This window comes from Dreissena polymorpha, chromosome 3 (assembly GCF_020536995.1).
Source record: "Dreissena polymorpha isolate Duluth1 chromosome 3, UMN_Dpol_1.0, whole genome shotgun sequence".
In the NCBI taxonomy this organism is placed as follows: Eukaryota; Metazoa; Mollusca; class Bivalvia; order Myida; family Dreissenidae; genus Dreissena; species Dreissena polymorpha.
Window position 1 is genome coordinate 42,767,302 of NC_068357.1, and position 20,423 is coordinate 42,787,724.

Below are 20,423 nucleotides of genomic sequence, written 5' to 3' on the forward strand. Positions count from 1 at the left end.
TTATGTGTCTTTCTTCTGTGCCTTCGTGCGCCAGTTAATTGTTAAAGGGACCGTCAACCACGAATGACGAAAAAAAAAAAGTTCTATAATACCGTATTTTTTTACAATTATTAGTTTATATTGATTAAAATATCACGACTGGTATATAAATTACTTTAATTTTTTTTTAGTTTTCATATTGTCAGTATATTCGGTAATAAATTTTGCTGGGTACAGGTACCAGGTAACTACCCGTTAACTATAAATAACGCAAGGAGATTAATCATCATCGTCACGTAGTAAACCCAGGAATGCAAATTGTGCATGCGTAGTGAATTGTTTATATTTAACATATATAAAATGATCAATCTACTTGCGTTATTTATGGTGTGTATATCGTTTTGTCACCTATTTCATGACTGAATATACTGAAAATATGAACTTTTTGTTTCAAGTAATGTAATATACCAGTCGTGAAATTTTAATCAATATAAACTGATAATTGTAAAAAAAAGGTATTTTATTACTTTTCTTTTTTCGTCATTCGTAGTTGACGGTCCCTTAAATGCTTATTTTACAAAAAGTCATTTAATAAGAAAGTCTTCAGTACCCTTCCTTATAGCCTGACATTTAATATCTTGCAAAGCCCTCCTCAAACAAAATTCGACAAATCACTGGTTTAAAAACTGTATACACATGTTTCACTAGTACACATAACAATGCACAAATGTCTTAAACATTAAATCGTATCTTCAAATCTTACGGAATATGACAACGGGTGTCTGTCTGCTCATAAACGACTTGACATGCCGTTGTCAGACTGCTTTACCGTGGTGTCGGCGGAAGTGGATAGGTCGAGTTCCACCTCGAGCCTCGCCGTTTCCTCCGCGGGCTGATCAGCAAACGCCTTGCAGCAACCAACCTTCCGGCAGAAGTAACAGTTTCCGGTGAGCCGAAACAGGCCGCGATCATATGGCTCTAGTGACCGGCAGTACACTGGCAACCACATCCAGGTACGCAACTTTGGTGGAAGTGATGTAGGACATCGATGCTGAACTATTTTTATAGCTCCAATCGTCAATATAAGCAATGCTATAGGGATGAGTACGGCCGCTAAGGCAATCCACGATACGACGGACAAACCGAATAACGCCGCCGGAAACAAGAAGAACGCACAAATTAAGTAGGCAACAGCAAACCACCGGTACTTAGCTGTCTGGTTACCCAAGAATTTTGCAACGCCTATTGGGGGCCGGAAAAATGGTAGTGGATAGAATATTATAGTGCCACTGATGTTGAAGAAAAGATGACATAATGCTATCTGCAGGGAGTTTCTGATCTTTTTAGGGTCCTGGGCGAATGCGGCAAGAATACTTGTTGCAGTTGTGCCAATATTGGATCCCAGAGTCAGAGGATACATCCTTTCAACTGACAGCACTCCGATGCCGACCAGGGGAGTCAGGGAGCTCGTAAACACTGAGCTGGACTGTACCAGCATCGTCATGCCAGCGCCTACCAAAATGGCAAGGTACCCTGTGAAGTATCCACAATGGCCGGGGAAATCCGCATTGATGAACTTCCGGATCACGTGCGCCATTTGTCCTCGTAGAAGCGAGTGAAGGCACTTGACGATGCCGATGAGGCACGAACACAGGATAACGAGGGATACCAGCAGCAACACGCCGCCAACCGCGGCGTCCGACCAACCACCGTCACGTGACACGTACTCAAACATAAATGTACCTGCAGCAAAAACACGATATTTATGTTTTTATTTGCGAACATGCATATCCCATTATTTTTATTATGTAAATCTAGCAAATCGTACTTTCGTAGCAAATTTTACTTACAATATCCACAGTTGACCTTGACCTCCTTGACCTGTTTCACCAGTGTCCCATTGACAAGCACCGTGGTTGCGTTCTTGACCTTGTCACAGCACACGTGCTTTATGATGGACATGGTCTTGTCGGCGCTTATTTTTCCCGTAGCGATGTTTTTAATCACGTCTTTTTCAATCTAAAATATTTCATCGAATTATCCAAACAATTGCACTAGTGCGGTAAATATTGAGGAAACATTGTTGCTTTATTTACATGTTAGTGAATATTCAAGACTTACATGACGCATAAATTTAAGAAGGTATTTAATAGCATATATGTCTACATAATAGCAGGAACTAGAAAAGGATTATAAGTTTAGTCTAATACTCCACCATATTTAAAAGCGAAATATCAAACGATTTTTTATATATCTTCTCTGAACGACATAACCAATCTCTAAACATTAGGTCACAATTTCATAATGGTTTCAACAGGAACTAGAGTTGTTCTCGAGCTCGATTGTGGAAAGTTCTATTTATCAGTCACAATAGTTAAAGCGTGTCTGTGGGTGTCCGTCCGAGCTTGTTTGGACTAGTGCTTTGCTAGTCGTCATGTGTTTTTTGAATAACTTAAACAAAGGAACATCTCCCAACATCAAGGTCACACTTATAGGTCACACTTATAGGTCCAATGTTACATTTTGTAACTTTACCATGATATTGCCCGGAGTGTAATTTTATCATTATTTTGTTCCATTTATCTGTCAAAACACTGTGGAGACGGCGTGTACCGTGTAACAGCCGTTTTTACCTCAAAAGTTAATGTTTCGCTTGCTTCAATTTGACAAACAACAATTAGCCCAGACCGAACCGTAATTATTCATTATGAAATCTAAAAATAATTAACCGCACGTGTTCACAATGTAGACACTAGATCAATCTAGCTGCAAAGTCACCTTTGTACGAGCATCATACAGCTCGTCCAGAGAGTCTTCATCAACAATTGCTTACAACAAATGTCCACCATGTGCATATTGCGTGTCGCCTGTACAACCTGTATCCAAGTTCAAAGGTCAACGTCGTATTTTAGTTTAAACCTATTTGTTTCAACTCGATTGCATTGAAAGCCTAAAGCTCTCGAGTCCGTTTCCTTGACTACAACCAGAACTTGGTGTCCATGGGGCAAATATAAAGAACGCCCCCACAGTCGGGATTAAACCCCTGACCTCCGGACACCATATCCACTACACCACTGCGACCTCTTGAGACGTCGCACTTCAAGGTCTGATTAACAATTTTATTCATGATTGTAACTTAACCGTTCATCGTACAAAATTATAAACAATTTACCGCAAATCTTTCACTCGAAAATCGTGTATCCAAATGTAAAGGTTGCACCCCAAGTTCAAAGGTCAAACCTTCATGATTCAGCTTGTTAAATTATAACGGTAATTAATTAGAGTTGTTCCGATATGTTGCCGAAATAAATCGCGTTTTTTCATTATTATTGGAGAAACACCTTACCTGAATAATTAGAGATGTAAATGGTTTCGTGACGACATTAAGAAAATCCCTTTTTCCGCCCATATTGGTCTGAAGATCCATCGAATCCACTATCACATTGGTCACCTTCTCCAAGTAACCTGCAAGTCATGTACGCACTTATATTTGGACCGTGCTCTTTGAAAAGGGCGTTTAATGCATGTGTGTAAACTGTCGTTATAGATTAGCCTGTGCAGTCCGCACATGCTAATCAGGAACGACACTTTCCACCTAAACTTGTGGTTTTTTTTGCTAAGAATAGACTTTTCATAAACGAAATATATCATAAAAGCGGACAGTGTTGTCCTGTGTGAACTGCACAGGCTAATCTGGGGCGGCACTTAACGCACATGCATTCAACCCCTCTTTCACAGAGCACGGCCCATTTAGAACACAGTTGACTCACGTCACGAGTTAACTGGAAAGTCGTGGTTTCATAACAGTTAATGTTTTATGGCGACACATACTAAAATGTACATCAGTGGTTTTGAATAAATTAGATGTCAAAACATTGAATGCACACACATGCATCTGCAAGGTACAACACACGAATGCGTTTTCGCAAACGTTTAACAATATACGCTTTGTGAGTCTGTAAAATTAATGTCCTATGGCTCAACTGAGTACCAGTTAACTGTGGTGGCGTTGTTTAATGCATGCGAAGATAACATGGATAGCGTACTATGACCAGGGACTTTGCTATCGTAACCGACCCTCCCCATTGCATTGGCTGTCGAGTGAACCTTCCCACACCCTCTTCCTCCTCACTCACTAGGTTGTCGTAGTGGACCCTCTCTTACCTTGTTTCTTCCCATTGCAATTGCTTTCGAAGTGGACCCTCCCCCACCCTTCTCCTCCCCATTCCCTTAGCTGTCGTAGAGAACCCTCTCCACATTCTTCCTCCCCATTCCAATGGCTGTCGTAGTGGACCCTACTCCACCCTCTTCCTCCCTATTTCTTGGCTTGGACCCTCCCAGTAGAGGACCCTCTCCCACCTTCTTCCTCCCCATTCCTTTGGCTGTCGCAGTGCACCCTACTCCACCTTTTTCCTTCCCATTCCCATGGCTGTCGTAGTGGACCATCCCCACCTTCCTCAGAATTCCCTTGGTTGTCGTAGTGCATCCTTCCCCAACCTCCTCCTCCCATTCCATTGGTTGTCTAAGAGGACCCTCCATCTCTCTCATCCCCACTCCCTTGGCTGTCGTAGTGGACCATACTCCACTCTCTTCCTCTCCATTCCCTTGCCTATCATATTTGACCCCCCACTCTCCCCGCCCTCCTCCTCCCCACTCCCTTTCCTTTTCTAGTGGACCCTCCCCACCCTCCTCCTCCCCACTCGCTACCTGTGACGACCTCAAGCGGCAGCAGCACCAGCACTGTTAGCCAGTTAAACACGTCGTGCACGGTTGCACCAGCGAATGCGCGTCGGAAGTCGTTCTTATTAGCAATCTGTCCGAGAGAGACGATGGTGTTGGTGATGGAAGTTCCAATGTTTGCACCCATGATAATTGGAATGGCCAGTGGGACGGTGAGCACTGAAACAGCCGGCGTGATATTTTATATAACACGATAATCACAGACGGAATACAGACGCATACGAACATCTACGAAAACAGGACACTCCCAGTATACAATGACTTACATTCCCCACCGCCGACCATGCTAACGACGATGGAGGTGGTGGTGGAAGAGCTCTGTAGTAGCACCGTGGCCAGCACGCCGATCATCAGGCCCGCCACAGGGTTCGCAAGGATCTTGTTCTCGGAGAACGCTTTACCGGCAGTTTTACCTGCATCACATCGTAACATAACATATTTACAACATAGGTCAAAATACCGGGATACTATTTCAATTCGCGAAATGACTGCTTAATTACAGAATCTGAAGTCGCATGGAGAATATATCAAACTATCCAAATGCTAGTTACGACTGATTCCCGGTCCGAATTCCGTATAGTGCACGACGGTGATTTCAAGCGCGCCACCTACCGCCAAGAAGATTGAATGCGTCTCCAAGAAAACTGAGCGAGCAGATGAAGAGATAGAGGAAACCCAGCAGAAGGACGATCTTGCCGATGTAGTGCCACAGCACGCGCACAATCTTCTCCCTGACCGTCAACTCTGCGGAGAGAATTCGTGCAGACGTTAAAACACGGTATTGATCGGATCGTCTTATTCTTGTCTCAATAAAGGCTAAAATGGGTCTAGTTATAGGAGCTGGTATCAAGGTAAGTTTGATCTATCATTCGAGACGAGTTGTAAACGGTGAATGCATTAATATGACAACGTGTTATCATTGATAAAAACAAATCACTGTTGGCTTCAATTATTAATGCTTTTAGATGGCCACAATCATAAGAACCGATAACGAATGAAGAATACGCTGTTCAATAGTTTTTTGTTCTGACAGTGATTTTTGTTTCCAAATGGAACACTGCATTACACCCAGTAGCTAGTGGTTGTTCAAACTGTTTACTATATAACGTAAAATGTAAACACTGATCGTAACATATATTAGGAAGAAAAGTTTGGTGAGTCACTATTGGAACGTACTACTCACGTGACCAGGGTGTGAAGTCTACCTGGAGTTCTGGAAGCGCCCACACGTCTTCCTCGGCAACCTGAAAGCAAATATAGACATCGATGAATAATCAGCCATCTCACTGCAAACATAGACATCGATCAATAATCAGCCACTTTACAGCAAACATAGACATTGATAAACAATCAGCCATCTTACAGCAAACATAGGCATCGAGGAATAATCAGCCATCTCACAGCAAACATAGACATCGAGGAATAATCAGTTATCTTACAGCAAACATAGACATCGATGTAAAATCAGCAATCTCACAGCAAACATATACAGCCATGAATAATCAGCCATCAAACAGCTAACACAGATAACGATGAATAATCAGCCATCTTACAGCAAACATAGACATCGATGAATAATAAGCAATCTCACAGCAAACATATACATGTACATCCATGAATAATCAGCCATCTAACAGCTAACACAGACATCGATGAATAATCAGCCATCTTACAGCAAACGTAGACATGGATGAATAATCAGTCATCTAACAGAAAACATAGACATCGATGAATAATCAGCCATCTTACAGAAAACATAGACATCGATGAATTATCAGCCATCTCACAGCAAACATAGACATCGATAAATAATCAGTCATCTAACAGCAAAAATAGATATCGAAGAATAATCAGCCATCTTACAGCAAGCATAAACCTCGATGAATGATCAGCCATCTTACAGAAAAAATAGACATCGATGAATAAGATGAATAATCAGCCATCTTACAGCAAACATAGACATCGATAAACAATCAGCCAGCTCACAGCAAACATAGACATCGATGAATAATCAGCCATCTCATAACAAACATAGACATCCATGAAAAATCAGTCATCTCATAGCAAACATATACATCGATATATGATAAGCAATCTAACAGCAAACACAGACATCGATGAATAATCAGCCATCTGACAGCAAACATAGACATCGATGAGTAATCAGCCATCTTATAGAACACATTGACATCGATGAATAATCAACAATCTCACAGCAAATATAGACATCGATGAATAATCAGCCATCTCACATCAAACATACACATCCATGAATAATCAGCCATCTCACAGCAAACATAGACATCAATGAACAATCAGCCATCTCATAGCAAACATAGACATCCATGAATAATCAGTCATCTCATAGCAAACATATACATCGATGAATGATAAGCAATCTGACAGCAAACATAGACATCGATGAATAATCAGCCATCTGACAGCAAACATGGACATCGATGAGTAATCAGCCATCTAACAGAAAACATTGACATCGATGAATATTCAACAATCTCACAGCAAATATAGACATCGATGAATAATCAGCCATCTTACAGCAAACATAGACTTTGATAAATAATCAGCCATCTTACAGCAAACATAGACATCGAGGAAAAATCAGCCATCTCACAGCAAACATAGACATCGATGAATTATCAGTCATCTTACAGCAAACATAGACATCGATGAATAATCAGCAATCTCACAGCAAACATATACATCCATGAATAATCAGTCATCTGACAGCAAACATAGATATCGATGAATAATCAGCCATCTTACAGCAAACATAGACCTCGATGAATGATCAGCCATCTTACAGAAAACATAGACATCGATGAATAATCATGCATCTTACAGCAAACATAGACATCGATAAATAATCAGCCATCTCACAGCAAACATAGACATCCATGAATAATCAGTCATCTCATAGCAAACATATACATCGATGAATGATAAGCAATCTAACAGCAAACATAGACCTCGATGACTAATCAGCCATCTTGCAGCAAGCATAGACATCGATGAGTAATCAGCCATCTTACAGAAAACATTGACATCGATGAATAATCAACAATCTCACAGCAAATATAGACATCGATGAATAATCAGCCATCTCACATCAAACATACACATCCATGAATAATCAGCCATCTTACAGCAAACATAGACATCGATGAATAATCAGCCATCTTACAGCAAACATAGACATCGATGAATAATCAGCCATCGAACAGCAACGATAGACATCGATGAATAATCAGCCATCTCACAGCAAATATAGACATCGGTTAATAATCAGCCATCTAACAGCAAACATAGACATCGATGAATAATCAGCTATCTTGCAGAAAGCGTAGACATCGATGAATAATCATTCATCTTACAGCAAACATAGACTTCGATGAGTAATCAGCTATTGCATTAAGCATAGACATCGATGAATAATCAGCCATCTTACAGCAAACATAGACATCGATGAATAATAAGCAATCTCACAGCAAACATATACATCCATGAATAATCAGTCATCTAACAGCTAACACAGACATCGATGAATAATCAGCCATCTTACAGCATACATATACATCCATGAATAATCAGCCATCTTTCAGCAAACGTAGACATGGATGAATAATCAGTCATCTAATAGAAAAAATAGACATCGATGAATAATCAGCCATCTTACAGAAAACATAGACATCGATGAATAATCAGTCATCTAACAGCTAACACAGACATCGATGAATAATCAGCCATCTTACAGCATACATATACATCGATGAATAATCAGCTATCTTACCGCAAACGTAGACATGTATGAATAATCAGTCATCTTACAGAAAACATAGACATCGATTAATAATCAGCCATCTTACAGAAAACATAGACATCGATGAATAATCAGCCATCTCACAGCAAACAAAGACATCGATGAATAATCAGTCATCTGACAGCAAACATAGATATCGATGAATAATCAGCCATCTTACAGCAAACATAGACCTCGATGAATGATCAGCCATCTTACAGAAAACATAGAAATCGATGAATAATCATGCATCTTACAGCAAACGTAGACATCGATAAATAATCAGCCATCTCACAGCAAACATAGACATCCATGAATAATCAGTCATCTCATAGCAAACATATACATCGATGAATGATAAGCAATCTAACAGCAAACATAGACCTCGATGACTAATCAGCCATCTTGCAGCAAGCATAGACATCGATGAGTAATCAGCCATCTTACAGAAAACATTGACATCGATGAATAATCAACAATCTCACAGCACATATAGACATCGATGAATAATCCGCCATCTCACATCAAACATACACATCCATGAATAATCAGCCATCTTACAGCAAACATAGACATCGATGAATAATCAGCCATCTTACAGCAAACATAGACATCGATGAATAATCAGCCATCGAACAGCAACGATAGACATCGATGAATAATCAGCCATCTAACAGCAAATATAGACATCGGTTAATAATCAGCCATCTAACAGCAAACATAGACATCGATGAATAATCAGCTATCTTGCAGAAAGCGTAGACATCGATGAATACTCATTCATCTTACAGCAAACATAGACTTCGATGAGTAATCAGCTATTGCATTAAGCATAGACATCGATGAATAATCAGCCATCTTACAGCAAACATAGACATCGATGAATAATAAGCAATTTCACAGCAAACATATGCATCCATGTATAATCAGTCATCTAACAGCTAACAAAGACATCGATGAATAATCAGCCATCTTACAGCATACATATTCATCGATGAATAATCAGCCATCTTACAGCAAACGTAGACATGGATGAATAATCAGTCATCTAAAAGAAAACATAGACATCGATGAATAATCAGCCATCTAACAGCAAACATAGACATCGATGAATAATCAGTCATCTAACAGCTAACACAGACATCGATGAATAATCAGCCATCTTACAGCATACATATACATCGATGAATAATCAGCCATCTTACAGCAAACGTAGACATGGATGAATAATCAGTCATCTAACAGAAAACATAGACATCGATGAATAATCAGCCATCTTACAGAAAACATAAACATCGATGAATAATCAACAATCTCACAGCAAATATAGACATCGATGAATAATCAGCCATCTCACATCAAACATACACATCCATGAATAATCAGCCATCCTACAGCAAACATAGACATCGATGAATAATCAGCCATCTTACAGCAAACATAGACATCGATGAATTATCAGCCATCGAACAGCAACGATAGACATCGATGAATAATCAGCCATCTCACAGCAAATATAGACATCGGCTAATAATCAGCCATCTAACAGCAAACATAGACATCGATGAATAATCAGCTATCTTGCAGAAAGCGTAGACATCGATGAATAATCATTCCTCGTACAGCAAACATAGACTACGATGAGTAATCAGCTTTTGCATTAAGCATAGACATCGATGAATAATCAGCCATCTTATAGCAAACATTGACATCTGTGAATAATCAGCAATCTCACATCAAACATAGACCTCGATGAATAATCAGCCATCATAAAGCAAACATAGTTTCGATTAATAATAAGCCATCTCACATCACAAACATAGACCTCGATAAATAATCGGTCATCTCACAGCAAACATGTATACATCTGATAATAAACAAACATATAACGATCAATAAGACAACCAACATACAAAAAACCGATTAATAGTCAGTTATCTGAAAACAAACATACATATACAGATGAATCAATCTGACAGAAAACATATAAACTGATGAATATATAGCATTCTGAGAGTAAATGCGAATGATAAGTACCAAGAAACAGTAGTTATGATGGATCTCAGTGCCGCCTTCGATACTATTGACATACAAATGATAACATCAATGCTACGAATTGATTATGAAATAGAAGAAACTCCTCTTAATTTTTAAAAATGTTATCTGACTGAAAGATCTATGCGATCTGATCTGAATTTCTCTTCTTCAAATTCTGAATCCATTCTTACGGTGTTCCCCAGGGCTCTAGCGCAGGTCCCGTGATATGCACTATGTAAATTGCTGCGCTGAAAAAGTTTGTCCAAAAATATCCATCAGGCGCGTATTTGTTTTTGCGTTTTCTGTTCTAAATTTGCTTTGTTTGTTGTAGAACTGTGTACAGCGCAATTGAATATCGGCAAATATTTTTGCGCTATATAAGTGTTTTAGTATTGTTTTTGTAAACAAGATACACCGCTGAATAGTCAACAATCGAAAAGTGTACATACAACGATGAATAGTCAGCAATCTGGCAAAACACTTTTATAAAACGATTAACAGTCAACGATGTTACGGCAAATATACGACGATTACGATGATGACGATGATGACGATGATGATGACGATGATGACAACGACGATGACGACGACGAGGACGAGGACGACGATGATGATGATTATGATGATGATGATGATGATGATGATGATGATGATGATGATGATGATGATGATGATGACGATGATGATGATGACGATGACGATGACGATTATGATGATGATGATGATGATGATGATGATGATGATGATGATGATGATGATGATGATAATGATGATGATGATGATGATGATGATGATGATGATGATGATGATGATGATGATGATGATGATGATGATGATGATAATGATGATGATAATGATGATGATGATAATGATGATGACGACGATGACGACGACGAAGACGACGACGATGATGACGATGATTATAACGATGAAAATGACGATGATGATTACGACTCCGACGAAGACGATGATAATGATGATGGTGGTGGTGATGATGATGATGATATTGATGGTTGTGGTGATGATGACGACGATGACGAAGACGATGATAATGATGATGATGATGATTATGATGATGATGATGATGATGATGATGATGATGATGATGATGATGATGATGATGATGATGATGATGATAATGATGATGATGATGACGACGATGACGACGATGATGATGATGATGATGATGATGATGATGATGATGATGATGATGATGATGATGAGGATGAGGATGAGGATGAGGATGAGGATGAAGAGGATGACGACGACGACGACGATGATGATGATGAGGAGGAGGATGAGGATGATGATGATGATTATGTTGATGATGATGATGATGATGATGATGATGATGATGATGATGATGATGATGATGATGATGGTGGTGGTGATGATGATGATGATGATGATGATGATGATGATGATGATGATGATGATGATGATGATGATGATGATGATGATGATGATGATGATGATGATGATGATGATGATGATGATGATGATGACGACGATGACGACGACGAAGACGACGACGACGATGATGACGATGATGATTACGATGATTATCACGATGAAAATGACGATAATGATGACGACTCCGACGATGCCGACGATTATGATGATGGTGGTGGTGATGATGATGATGATGATGATGTTGATGGTGGTGGTGATGATGATGTTGACGACGACGACGACGATGATGATGATGATGATGATGATGATGATGATGATGATGATGATGATGATGATGATGATGATGATGATGATGATGATGATGATGATGATAATGATGATGATAAAAGGGTGTACGTACCTCCGTTCGTTTTTCCTCATTTTCATACGCCGGATTATCGACGCCTCCATTTTCCTACAATGAAATCAGCGCATTTGCAAAATTACATACACATTGTCTTTTATTCTTTAACAAGTTACACTTCTAAAGAATCATTTCAACGGCAATTTTAATTAATATTGATGCTGATAGTAATAATATACTACAGGTATTTTTTTTAGGAATATTGTTTGTTAGAAGCAATTATAAATGTCAGTAAAATCGTTAAAAATCGAACTCCCTATTACGTAATCGAAAGCTTCAATAAAAAGGAGAAGTGAAATGTGGAAGTTAATTTTTAAAGGTTATTTTGTTGTTCGTAATATCATGTCTAAGGAAGTAGATACGTAAGTTATCTAAGTCTGTCACATGATTCGTTTTGCTTGAATTCGTCGGAGGCTTACTTTGATGCAAACAATTAGAGAACAAAACATTCAAAAACATTCAAAAACCTTTTAACATGCCGTTAAATAAGTTTTTATTGCGTATACTACAAGTGCTCAACTCGGCAAACACCTACCTAAATAAAAAATATATTAAATGTGTTTAAATGCACGAAATAATGTCTGCAGAAGTAAGTAATTTAGTTTAAACATATTTAGAAAAGCTCGCGTCAATCTAAAGCCTAAAACTTATAGAACCGCCCCTGAGTCGGTATCCTGTGTTGAATCCGTACATGATATCTCTACGAGAGATCTAAAGAACGCTTCCATAGTCGAACCAATAACCATATTGACCGCATTTGGTTGGTGTTTTCTGTTTTAAAGCTAGCAGAGTTTAAATATGCATTTCTTTTAAGGTCTAGAACACTCACACCACCACTTCCACATCAATTAAGCATCCTCGCGACTACGGGGCAATGCCCGACAGACTAAACACTTAACAGACTACGCTAAACAACATCGGCCGCTCGCCGTTCATTTTAGGTATTTTTTTCACTGCCCCGGGCAACAGATGTCTGGCGGGCATCGTTCGATTCTTGCCGATTCCATTCCAGCGATAAGACTATTGCCGTACAGGAAACTATTAAATGCAACTAAAAGGGAAACTAGATTGGCATAAACTATATATGAAAAGCGTTGGGATGGTAACGACTATTAGAATATTCGATAAATAAACAACTATTTAAATACTTGTTTGCTATTCGAATATTCACTCTTTATTATATGTAAATACGGGTTTCAGTTCATTGAAGCACGTGTCACTATTATGCGCGTGTTAGAAACATTTAATGTCACTTAGAGTTCTCGAGTGGTATCCGAAAAATCGCTCCAACGGACAATCAACCCTACGCTTATTTTAACAAAGCGGACGTTTGCTTATTTTACTGTAAAATACTGTAGGAGCGACTATCCAGGTTGTCAAAGCAACGAAGGGACAAACGTCCGACTTGTCTCGTTCCCCGGGAATTCTAAAGCTAATTTGTCGTTCTTTCAAACTAAGTATGTTCACATTTATGTCAATATTCTGTAAAATGGCTTCTACATTATCGAAACTCCTGCTCAAAAAAGCAAGGTGAGGAAGCTTTTTATCAAAGATAATTTCATTTCGTATTCCGTAGCGCGTTTCACGACATCGGATTTTAGGCGGGAATAAAACTCGGGTACAATCTTAATTGTCCGAGTACGTGTTAGTATATTTTCCGTACCCTGGGTATATATACGTGTATTTTGTATCTTTTCTTATAACATATTTGTAGCATCTGTAGTAACAATAAAAAACGTACTTTCGGATTTTGAACATTCATACATATTGAAAACCATTCTATCGAATATTCGAATATTTCAATAACACAATATTCTAATAGCATTGTTATTCGATGATATAATTAGCAAAAAGCATCTTTATATAAAATTTGCTATAAAATTTAAAGAATATACTGTTGTACTTTAAATATAATGTGAATATATTTACCACATTTAAAGAGTTATCCAAAATTTCTTGCCGTGAAGTTGTTTTATTAAGCATGATTTTAATGCAACAGCACAATCGCACTTAATATCCAACGTTTCGCATTTCAAATTAAGTACAACATCGCAGAAGGTATAAAACCGTAACTCGCGTTTTCAGACGCTATGTAAGTGGAAAGCGAAGGCCGAATAACGTTATGGTTCAATTGTCATCTAATTATAAGACAAAACGACGTTAAATGAGTAAGGGCCGAAAATTAATGTTCGCAATGATGACAGCAGATGACAGTTTGGCATATGAAGTTGCAATAATTGAACGATGTTTTGTATGGTGAACCTTTCTGGTAAATTTTACCATTTTCTTCAATAAACAATTTTGAATCATCGAAGTCATGCATCCAAGTAACACGCCAAGAATTTTACCGGTTAGTTTCATTGTTTATATCTGACTTACTAGTATACAGCTGTATTCACAATTAAAGTTTATCCCATATGTATCCTGGTTTCTAGCAATGGGCAAGTGCTCCAACGTTTCTAAGGACAAAATATTAAGTTTAAGAAATTATTATTATATAATTTTCGTCAACCTGTTTGGCTTGATGATAATAAGCAATGGATTTATTGGTTGGCTAGGAACAGAAGATTAATCAAATGTTAGAAAACTATGAAATCGAGCTCATTATGAAAAATGTGCGCTATTAACTGTGACCTCTGGTATTCTCTTAAAGAGGCCTTTTCACGTTTGGGTAAATTTACGAAAAAAAAATGGTTTCACATTCGCAAATTTTCGTTTTAGTTATGATATTTGTATTAGAGGAGCAATAATACTTAATCTTTACCATGCTCTATAGTAGCCATTATATGCATCTTTTGATGATTAAAAAACCTGAAAATTATCAAGCGCTGCAACGCGAAACGATTGAATAATTTGGAGAGTTCTGATGTTGTCGTTACATTTTGTATAACCACGAGGATTTCTTATATAAAGAAAAAAATATATAAAAATACATCAATAATTGTAACAGCACGGATGACCGAGTGGTTTAAGAGGTAGAATTTTACGCCAGGGGTCAGTAGTTCGAGCCTTGTTTAGGGTAACTTTTATTTTTTATTTTATTCTTGATTTTTTACTGGTGCCTTTTAGATCCAGTGTTTGCATTTAATGTAAATGCAGACGAAGGCGTGTCAGACTCTTGTCAAAAAGGAATTCACCGCCCTCATCTATAGCCTCAATTGTGTCTGAATACTGATCGTTCTTGTCTTTGTCGCTATCTATGAGGATATATAGTTAATTCAAAAATTGTACAATAGTTCATTTGAATAATGGAATAAGGCCAACACGGCCCATGCTCGTCGTGGTTAGAAGAATCATACGAATGTGTCACAGTAAAGTGTCATTCGTGATGGACATGCGTTTTCATGAGGATGAATACTTATCGTATATGGTCTGATACACATGCGCCATATGACAAATACTATACAGCTTACACTTTGATCTCAAATAAAATATAATAACCGCAACCTTGAACGCTCGTTTGCTGACTGAAGAATGTCATTGAAGTAAATGACTATCAACGAATTGCTTTCCAGATGGCAACTCGCTGTAACTACTGTCCACGATTGGCGACACGTAACTGATCGTGGTGTTTTTCGTGTCGTTTGCTAGGTAACTTGTGTCCACAATTGGTGACACGTAACTGATCGTGGTATTTTTCTGAAATTCAAGGCTTAGAAACGACATCATGCGTGTCAATCAGTTATGATAGCCTATTGTTTACCCGATGCGTGTCAAAAAGTTATGATACCCTATTGTTTACCCAATGCGTGTCAATAAAATATGATACCCTATTGTTTACCCGATGCGTGTCAATAAGTTATGATAGCCTATTGTTTATCCGATGCGTGTCAATAAGTTATGATAGCCTATTGTTTACCCGATGCGTGTCAATAAGTTATGATAGCCTATTGTTTACCCGATGCGTGTCAATAAGTAATGATAGCCTATTGTTTACCCGATGCGTGTCAATAAGTTATGATAGCCTATTGTTTACCCGATGCGTGGCAATAAGTTATTATACCCTATTGTTTACATGATGCGTGTCAATAAGTTATGATACCCTATTGTTTACATGATGCGTGTCAATAAGTTATGATACCCTATTGTTTACATGATGCGTGTCAATAAGTAATGAAACCCTATTGTTTACCTGATGCGTGTCAATAAGTTATGACACCCTATTGTTTACCCGAGTGCAGTCAGTTAACGATTTGACAACAACAGCTACAACGATCGGACATGGTATGATCACCACTTCATTACATACGGTTTTACAACGATCGGACATGGTCTGATCACCACTTCATTACATACGGTCCTTTGGAGCGTTTCGAATAAGTCGACTTTGATTATATATGTACGACACGATCGGGATTGGGTTCCTCGATCTGCGCGTTCTTGTACTTGTATTTACCATACAAACGCCTCGGTACGACACGATGCAACTGTGGTTGCGATCGTGTCACATTTCTATCGATGGTATTCATGCCAATAATGACTTGGTCCGAATAATATCAAAACAGCCCGACATACTATCACTTTTATTTTTTTAATTGCAACAGACCGTAGAAGAACGCGGCGTCTTTTTTCGCATAGGATCGTCTAGGATAACCACGATGCTACTATACGATCATAATTGTCGTACTTTTTTGCAATACGACACTGTATGACATAGATGTCAGACGGTAATATCACACGACAATACTTCAACGGTACGTATGGCTTAGAAAATAGTAAAGCTATCGTAAACATAACCGTGACAATTTGTTTCCTTTCGTCATACATACGGCACACTTAACTTGAACCGTAACATTATTTTCAATAATATTTTCAATATCGTATAACGCGCTCGGTGTATTTTCGCGGAGGGTCAATCTTTAATTAACATATGGTACATTAAAATTCTTTTAAGAACTTTTTTGGGGATATCGCAATTAATAGACATGTTAATCGTATCAGCCTCGGGCAACTGCACGTTACAATACTGGTATTCATGTTATAAGATGGATTGCTTCGTCTATCACGCTAGAACTAAGGTCGTGATTTGTCAATTGACAGAAACACGTGTACTTACGTGTAAGCATCTTCTGAGCATTACATCTTGCACTTATTCGCATTCATTCGTGTGCAAAAGCAAAAGCTTGTATGTAAACATTTCAAATGTATTAAGAAAGTCCGCACAGGCTAATCAGGGACGATACTTTCTGCCTAAACATGACTTCGGTAAGGGGACTTGATTGAAACTAAAAATACCATAAAAGCGGAAAGTGTCGTCCCTGATTAGCCTGTGCGGACTGCACAGGCTAATCTGGGACGACACTTTACGCACATGCATTAAGCCCAGTTTTCTCAGAACAAGGCTCATATGGAGGAGTGATGGCAACTATGTGGTGGATAATTTATATAGCATGATTTATGGAATTTTGTCCTGCGTGTTTCAAGAGTGGGCCAATTCATATTTGTTACCGAGCTTGAGTTGTGATATTTGTTTGTTCCGAAGGTTTGGATACACGCCTTTGTACCTTTTCCAGTTGATTTATTTAAGGTTTTGTATGTGGGTCCCAGACACTGGAGGAATATTCTAGTTTAGGCCTACCTATTGCTTTGTAAGCATGAACTTTAACTTTTGATGAGCTAATCTTTAGGTTGCGGCCAAGAAATGCTAGTGCTTGGTTTGCATTATTAGTGATTGAGTTAATATGTTTATCTGATTTGAGGTTACTTTAGAGTGTAAGACTTAAGTGTTTTGCATGATTTACTTTTACTTTACCTTTTAATGCCTAGCATCTAGAAAAAAGGCCTTAGCAAACAGCGCAGACCCAGATGAGACGCCGCATAATGCGGCGTCTCATCTGGGCCTGCGCTGTTTGCTTTAAGGAATTTCTGTAAGAAATATTCAAAATATAGAAATAACTATACTAGACATACCTAATTTTGGAAATAAATTGATCAAATTTAGAAGGATGAGAGAGTCCACTAGGCTTAAATGGGTTATTTACAGGGATCGCTTCCTAGACAATATTTCTTCTTATTACATATAAATTGTTAAAGCAACATCGTCAGCATCAAGTATAATTCAAAGTAAATAAATTATTTATTACACGACAGCACGTATAACATATTGCTCTTGATGAAAACTTTTCTTATTTGAGCCGCGTTCTGAGAAAACTGGGCTGAATGCTTGTGCTTAAAGTGTCGTCCCAGATTAGCCTGTGCAGTCCGCACAGGTTTATCAGGGACGACACTTTCCCCTAGCAGAGTTGTCGTTCGTGCCTCAACAAACATGTGAATGTAATGAAACGCAGTATAAGAGAGTGACCCGGGGTCTTAAAAGTAGTTACCGAGCCGATAATGACCAATCGAGCGACACTGGGTTTGGATGCTAAGACATTGTGTCTGACTCGATTTGATTGACATGCGTGGATCATGGTGAGTCGCAGAAATTGTGGACTTAATTAGCGCTGTTCAACTCTGTACATTAACGGAGTGGTAATACAAACAATCGATAGTATTATATGATTAAATACCCAATATTTCTTAGTGTTACTCTTTCTTTGCGGAACTCGAACAAGAAATTATTATAATGTTTATATTTAAATATCTGATAAATCACTTTAGCAATTTGTTTTTTTAAGCTATTATAGTTAGAAAATCATTCAATGCAGGTACACACATTGCAATCTACTTGTTTTTGTTCATTAATTATGTAGCCTTGAATAAAATAAGCCACGATCAATTTACAATTAACATTTATTATCTTTAATTACGATTTTTTTTCCAATTACCACACAATCATCGATCACAGTAACATTATCAAGCGTGTCTTTGTTTTGATCGTTCAATATGTTATGTATTATACAATAAGATTCTGCAATATATCAAACTATACATAAATGTTACTTCAACTGTCAAATTTATGCGACAAAGACCACAACCATTGTGATATTTTATTGAATATTTTATCCACTTAACATGAGAGTGTCTCTTAAGGAAATGTCAGCTTCAACTTCTACAAAACAAAAAAATGTCGGGAATGTGAAAAGGGTATATTTATTTAAACAGAAAGTGATGTGAGCATTAAAGGGGCGTTTTGGTAGATATTTAAGTTTGTCATTATTTAAAGCTAAAAGCTTCAATTAAAAACAAGAATAAAATTAAAGAAAGAAAAAAGTAATCCTCAACTAGGCTTGAACCACTGACCCGTGGAGTAAAAGTCTAACGTTTAGACCACTCGGCCATCGGTGCTCATACAATCAATGTTGTATTTATACTTAATATATGCAATTCTCGTGGTGTCACAAAATATCACGACAACAACAGAACTCGCTAAATTATTAAATCGTTTCGCGTTGCAACGCTTTATAATTTTCAGGTTTTTAAATCGTAAAAGATGCATATAGTGTTTTTTTTAGCATGGTTAATGTTCAGTAGTACTGTTTCCTCACCAATATCATAACAACAACGAACATTTGCGAATCTGAAACAGTTTTTTTTATTTTGTCAATTTACCAAACTGAAAAGGCCCCATTAAGACTTCAACGCTTCGAAGGTACGAGCAGTACTGGTATGAAATATTTGGTCTGGTATACTAACCGAACATGCGAAAAATCTTACTTTTAAAACAACTGAAACGACTCTCCAATAAAACAATAAACACAAAATAGGTTAAAAAAGGCAAAATCAAAGTGCGTTATTTTAAAACATATGAAAAGGCTAATTCGTCACACAAATATTACATGCATGTTACCTACATTCGTTAGAAACAGGCGTTAACAATTTCATCAAGCGATATTGAAGATACATGTTTACGGTCATATCTTGAACGGAAACTAAAAAATACTTTAAAATATTTCAAGTAAATGCATGTTGTTTAACTTTAACATGTCTAACATGCCATATGTACTTGTTAAGTTTCCCTACTACACGACATTTTATATTCTGTATTTTTTGTTTTGGGGTTATCATCGATGTTATGACTAAACTATCTCCTCGCAGAGATGTCGCTCCATGCTCTCACATGCAATCTCGCCCTTCACAAGAAAATTCTACCAG

The 20,423-nt window shown here is 37.9% G+C and overlaps 1 protein-coding gene across 1 annotated transcript; it reads right to left on the reverse strand.

Annotated features, from left to right (window-relative positions):
* Nucleotides 1-586: 586 nt before the first annotated feature.
* On the reverse strand, nt 587-14,687 carry LOC127874519 (sodium-dependent phosphate transport protein 2B-like). The gene is made up of 9 exons (XM_052418878.1): nt 14,319-14,687; nt 12,387-12,440; nt 5,903-5,963; nt 5,332-5,463; nt 4,986-5,132; nt 4,687-4,878; nt 3,326-3,444; nt 1,830-1,998; nt 587-1,722 (listed from the first exon to the last, which is right to left on the reverse strand). The coding sequence occupies exons 1-9, from the start codon at nt 14,370-14,372 to the stop codon at nt 770-772; spliced, it is 1,881 nt and encodes a 626-aa protein (XP_052274838.1). The 5' UTR covers nt 14,373-14,687; the 3' UTR covers nt 587-769.
* Nucleotides 14,688-20,423: the final 5,736 nt, after the last annotated feature.

What these genes read in the sequence shown, in the direction of transcription:
- LOC127874519 (XM_052418878.1), bottom strand. Translation starts at nt 14,372, where the DNA reads ATGCTTAATAAAACAACTTCACGGCAAGAAATTTTGGATAACTCTTTA. An exon ending in CGCATTCAATCTTCTTGGCG is followed by an intron (nt 5,133 to 5,331) that starts GTAGGTGGCGCG and finishes GATGTGATGCAG; the next exon opens with GTAAAACTGCCGGTAAAGCG. An exon ending in TTACATCTCTAATTATTCAG is followed by an intron (nt 1,999 to 3,325) that starts GTAAGGTGTTTC and finishes GAAATATTTTAG; the next exon opens with ATTGAAAAAGACGTGATTAA.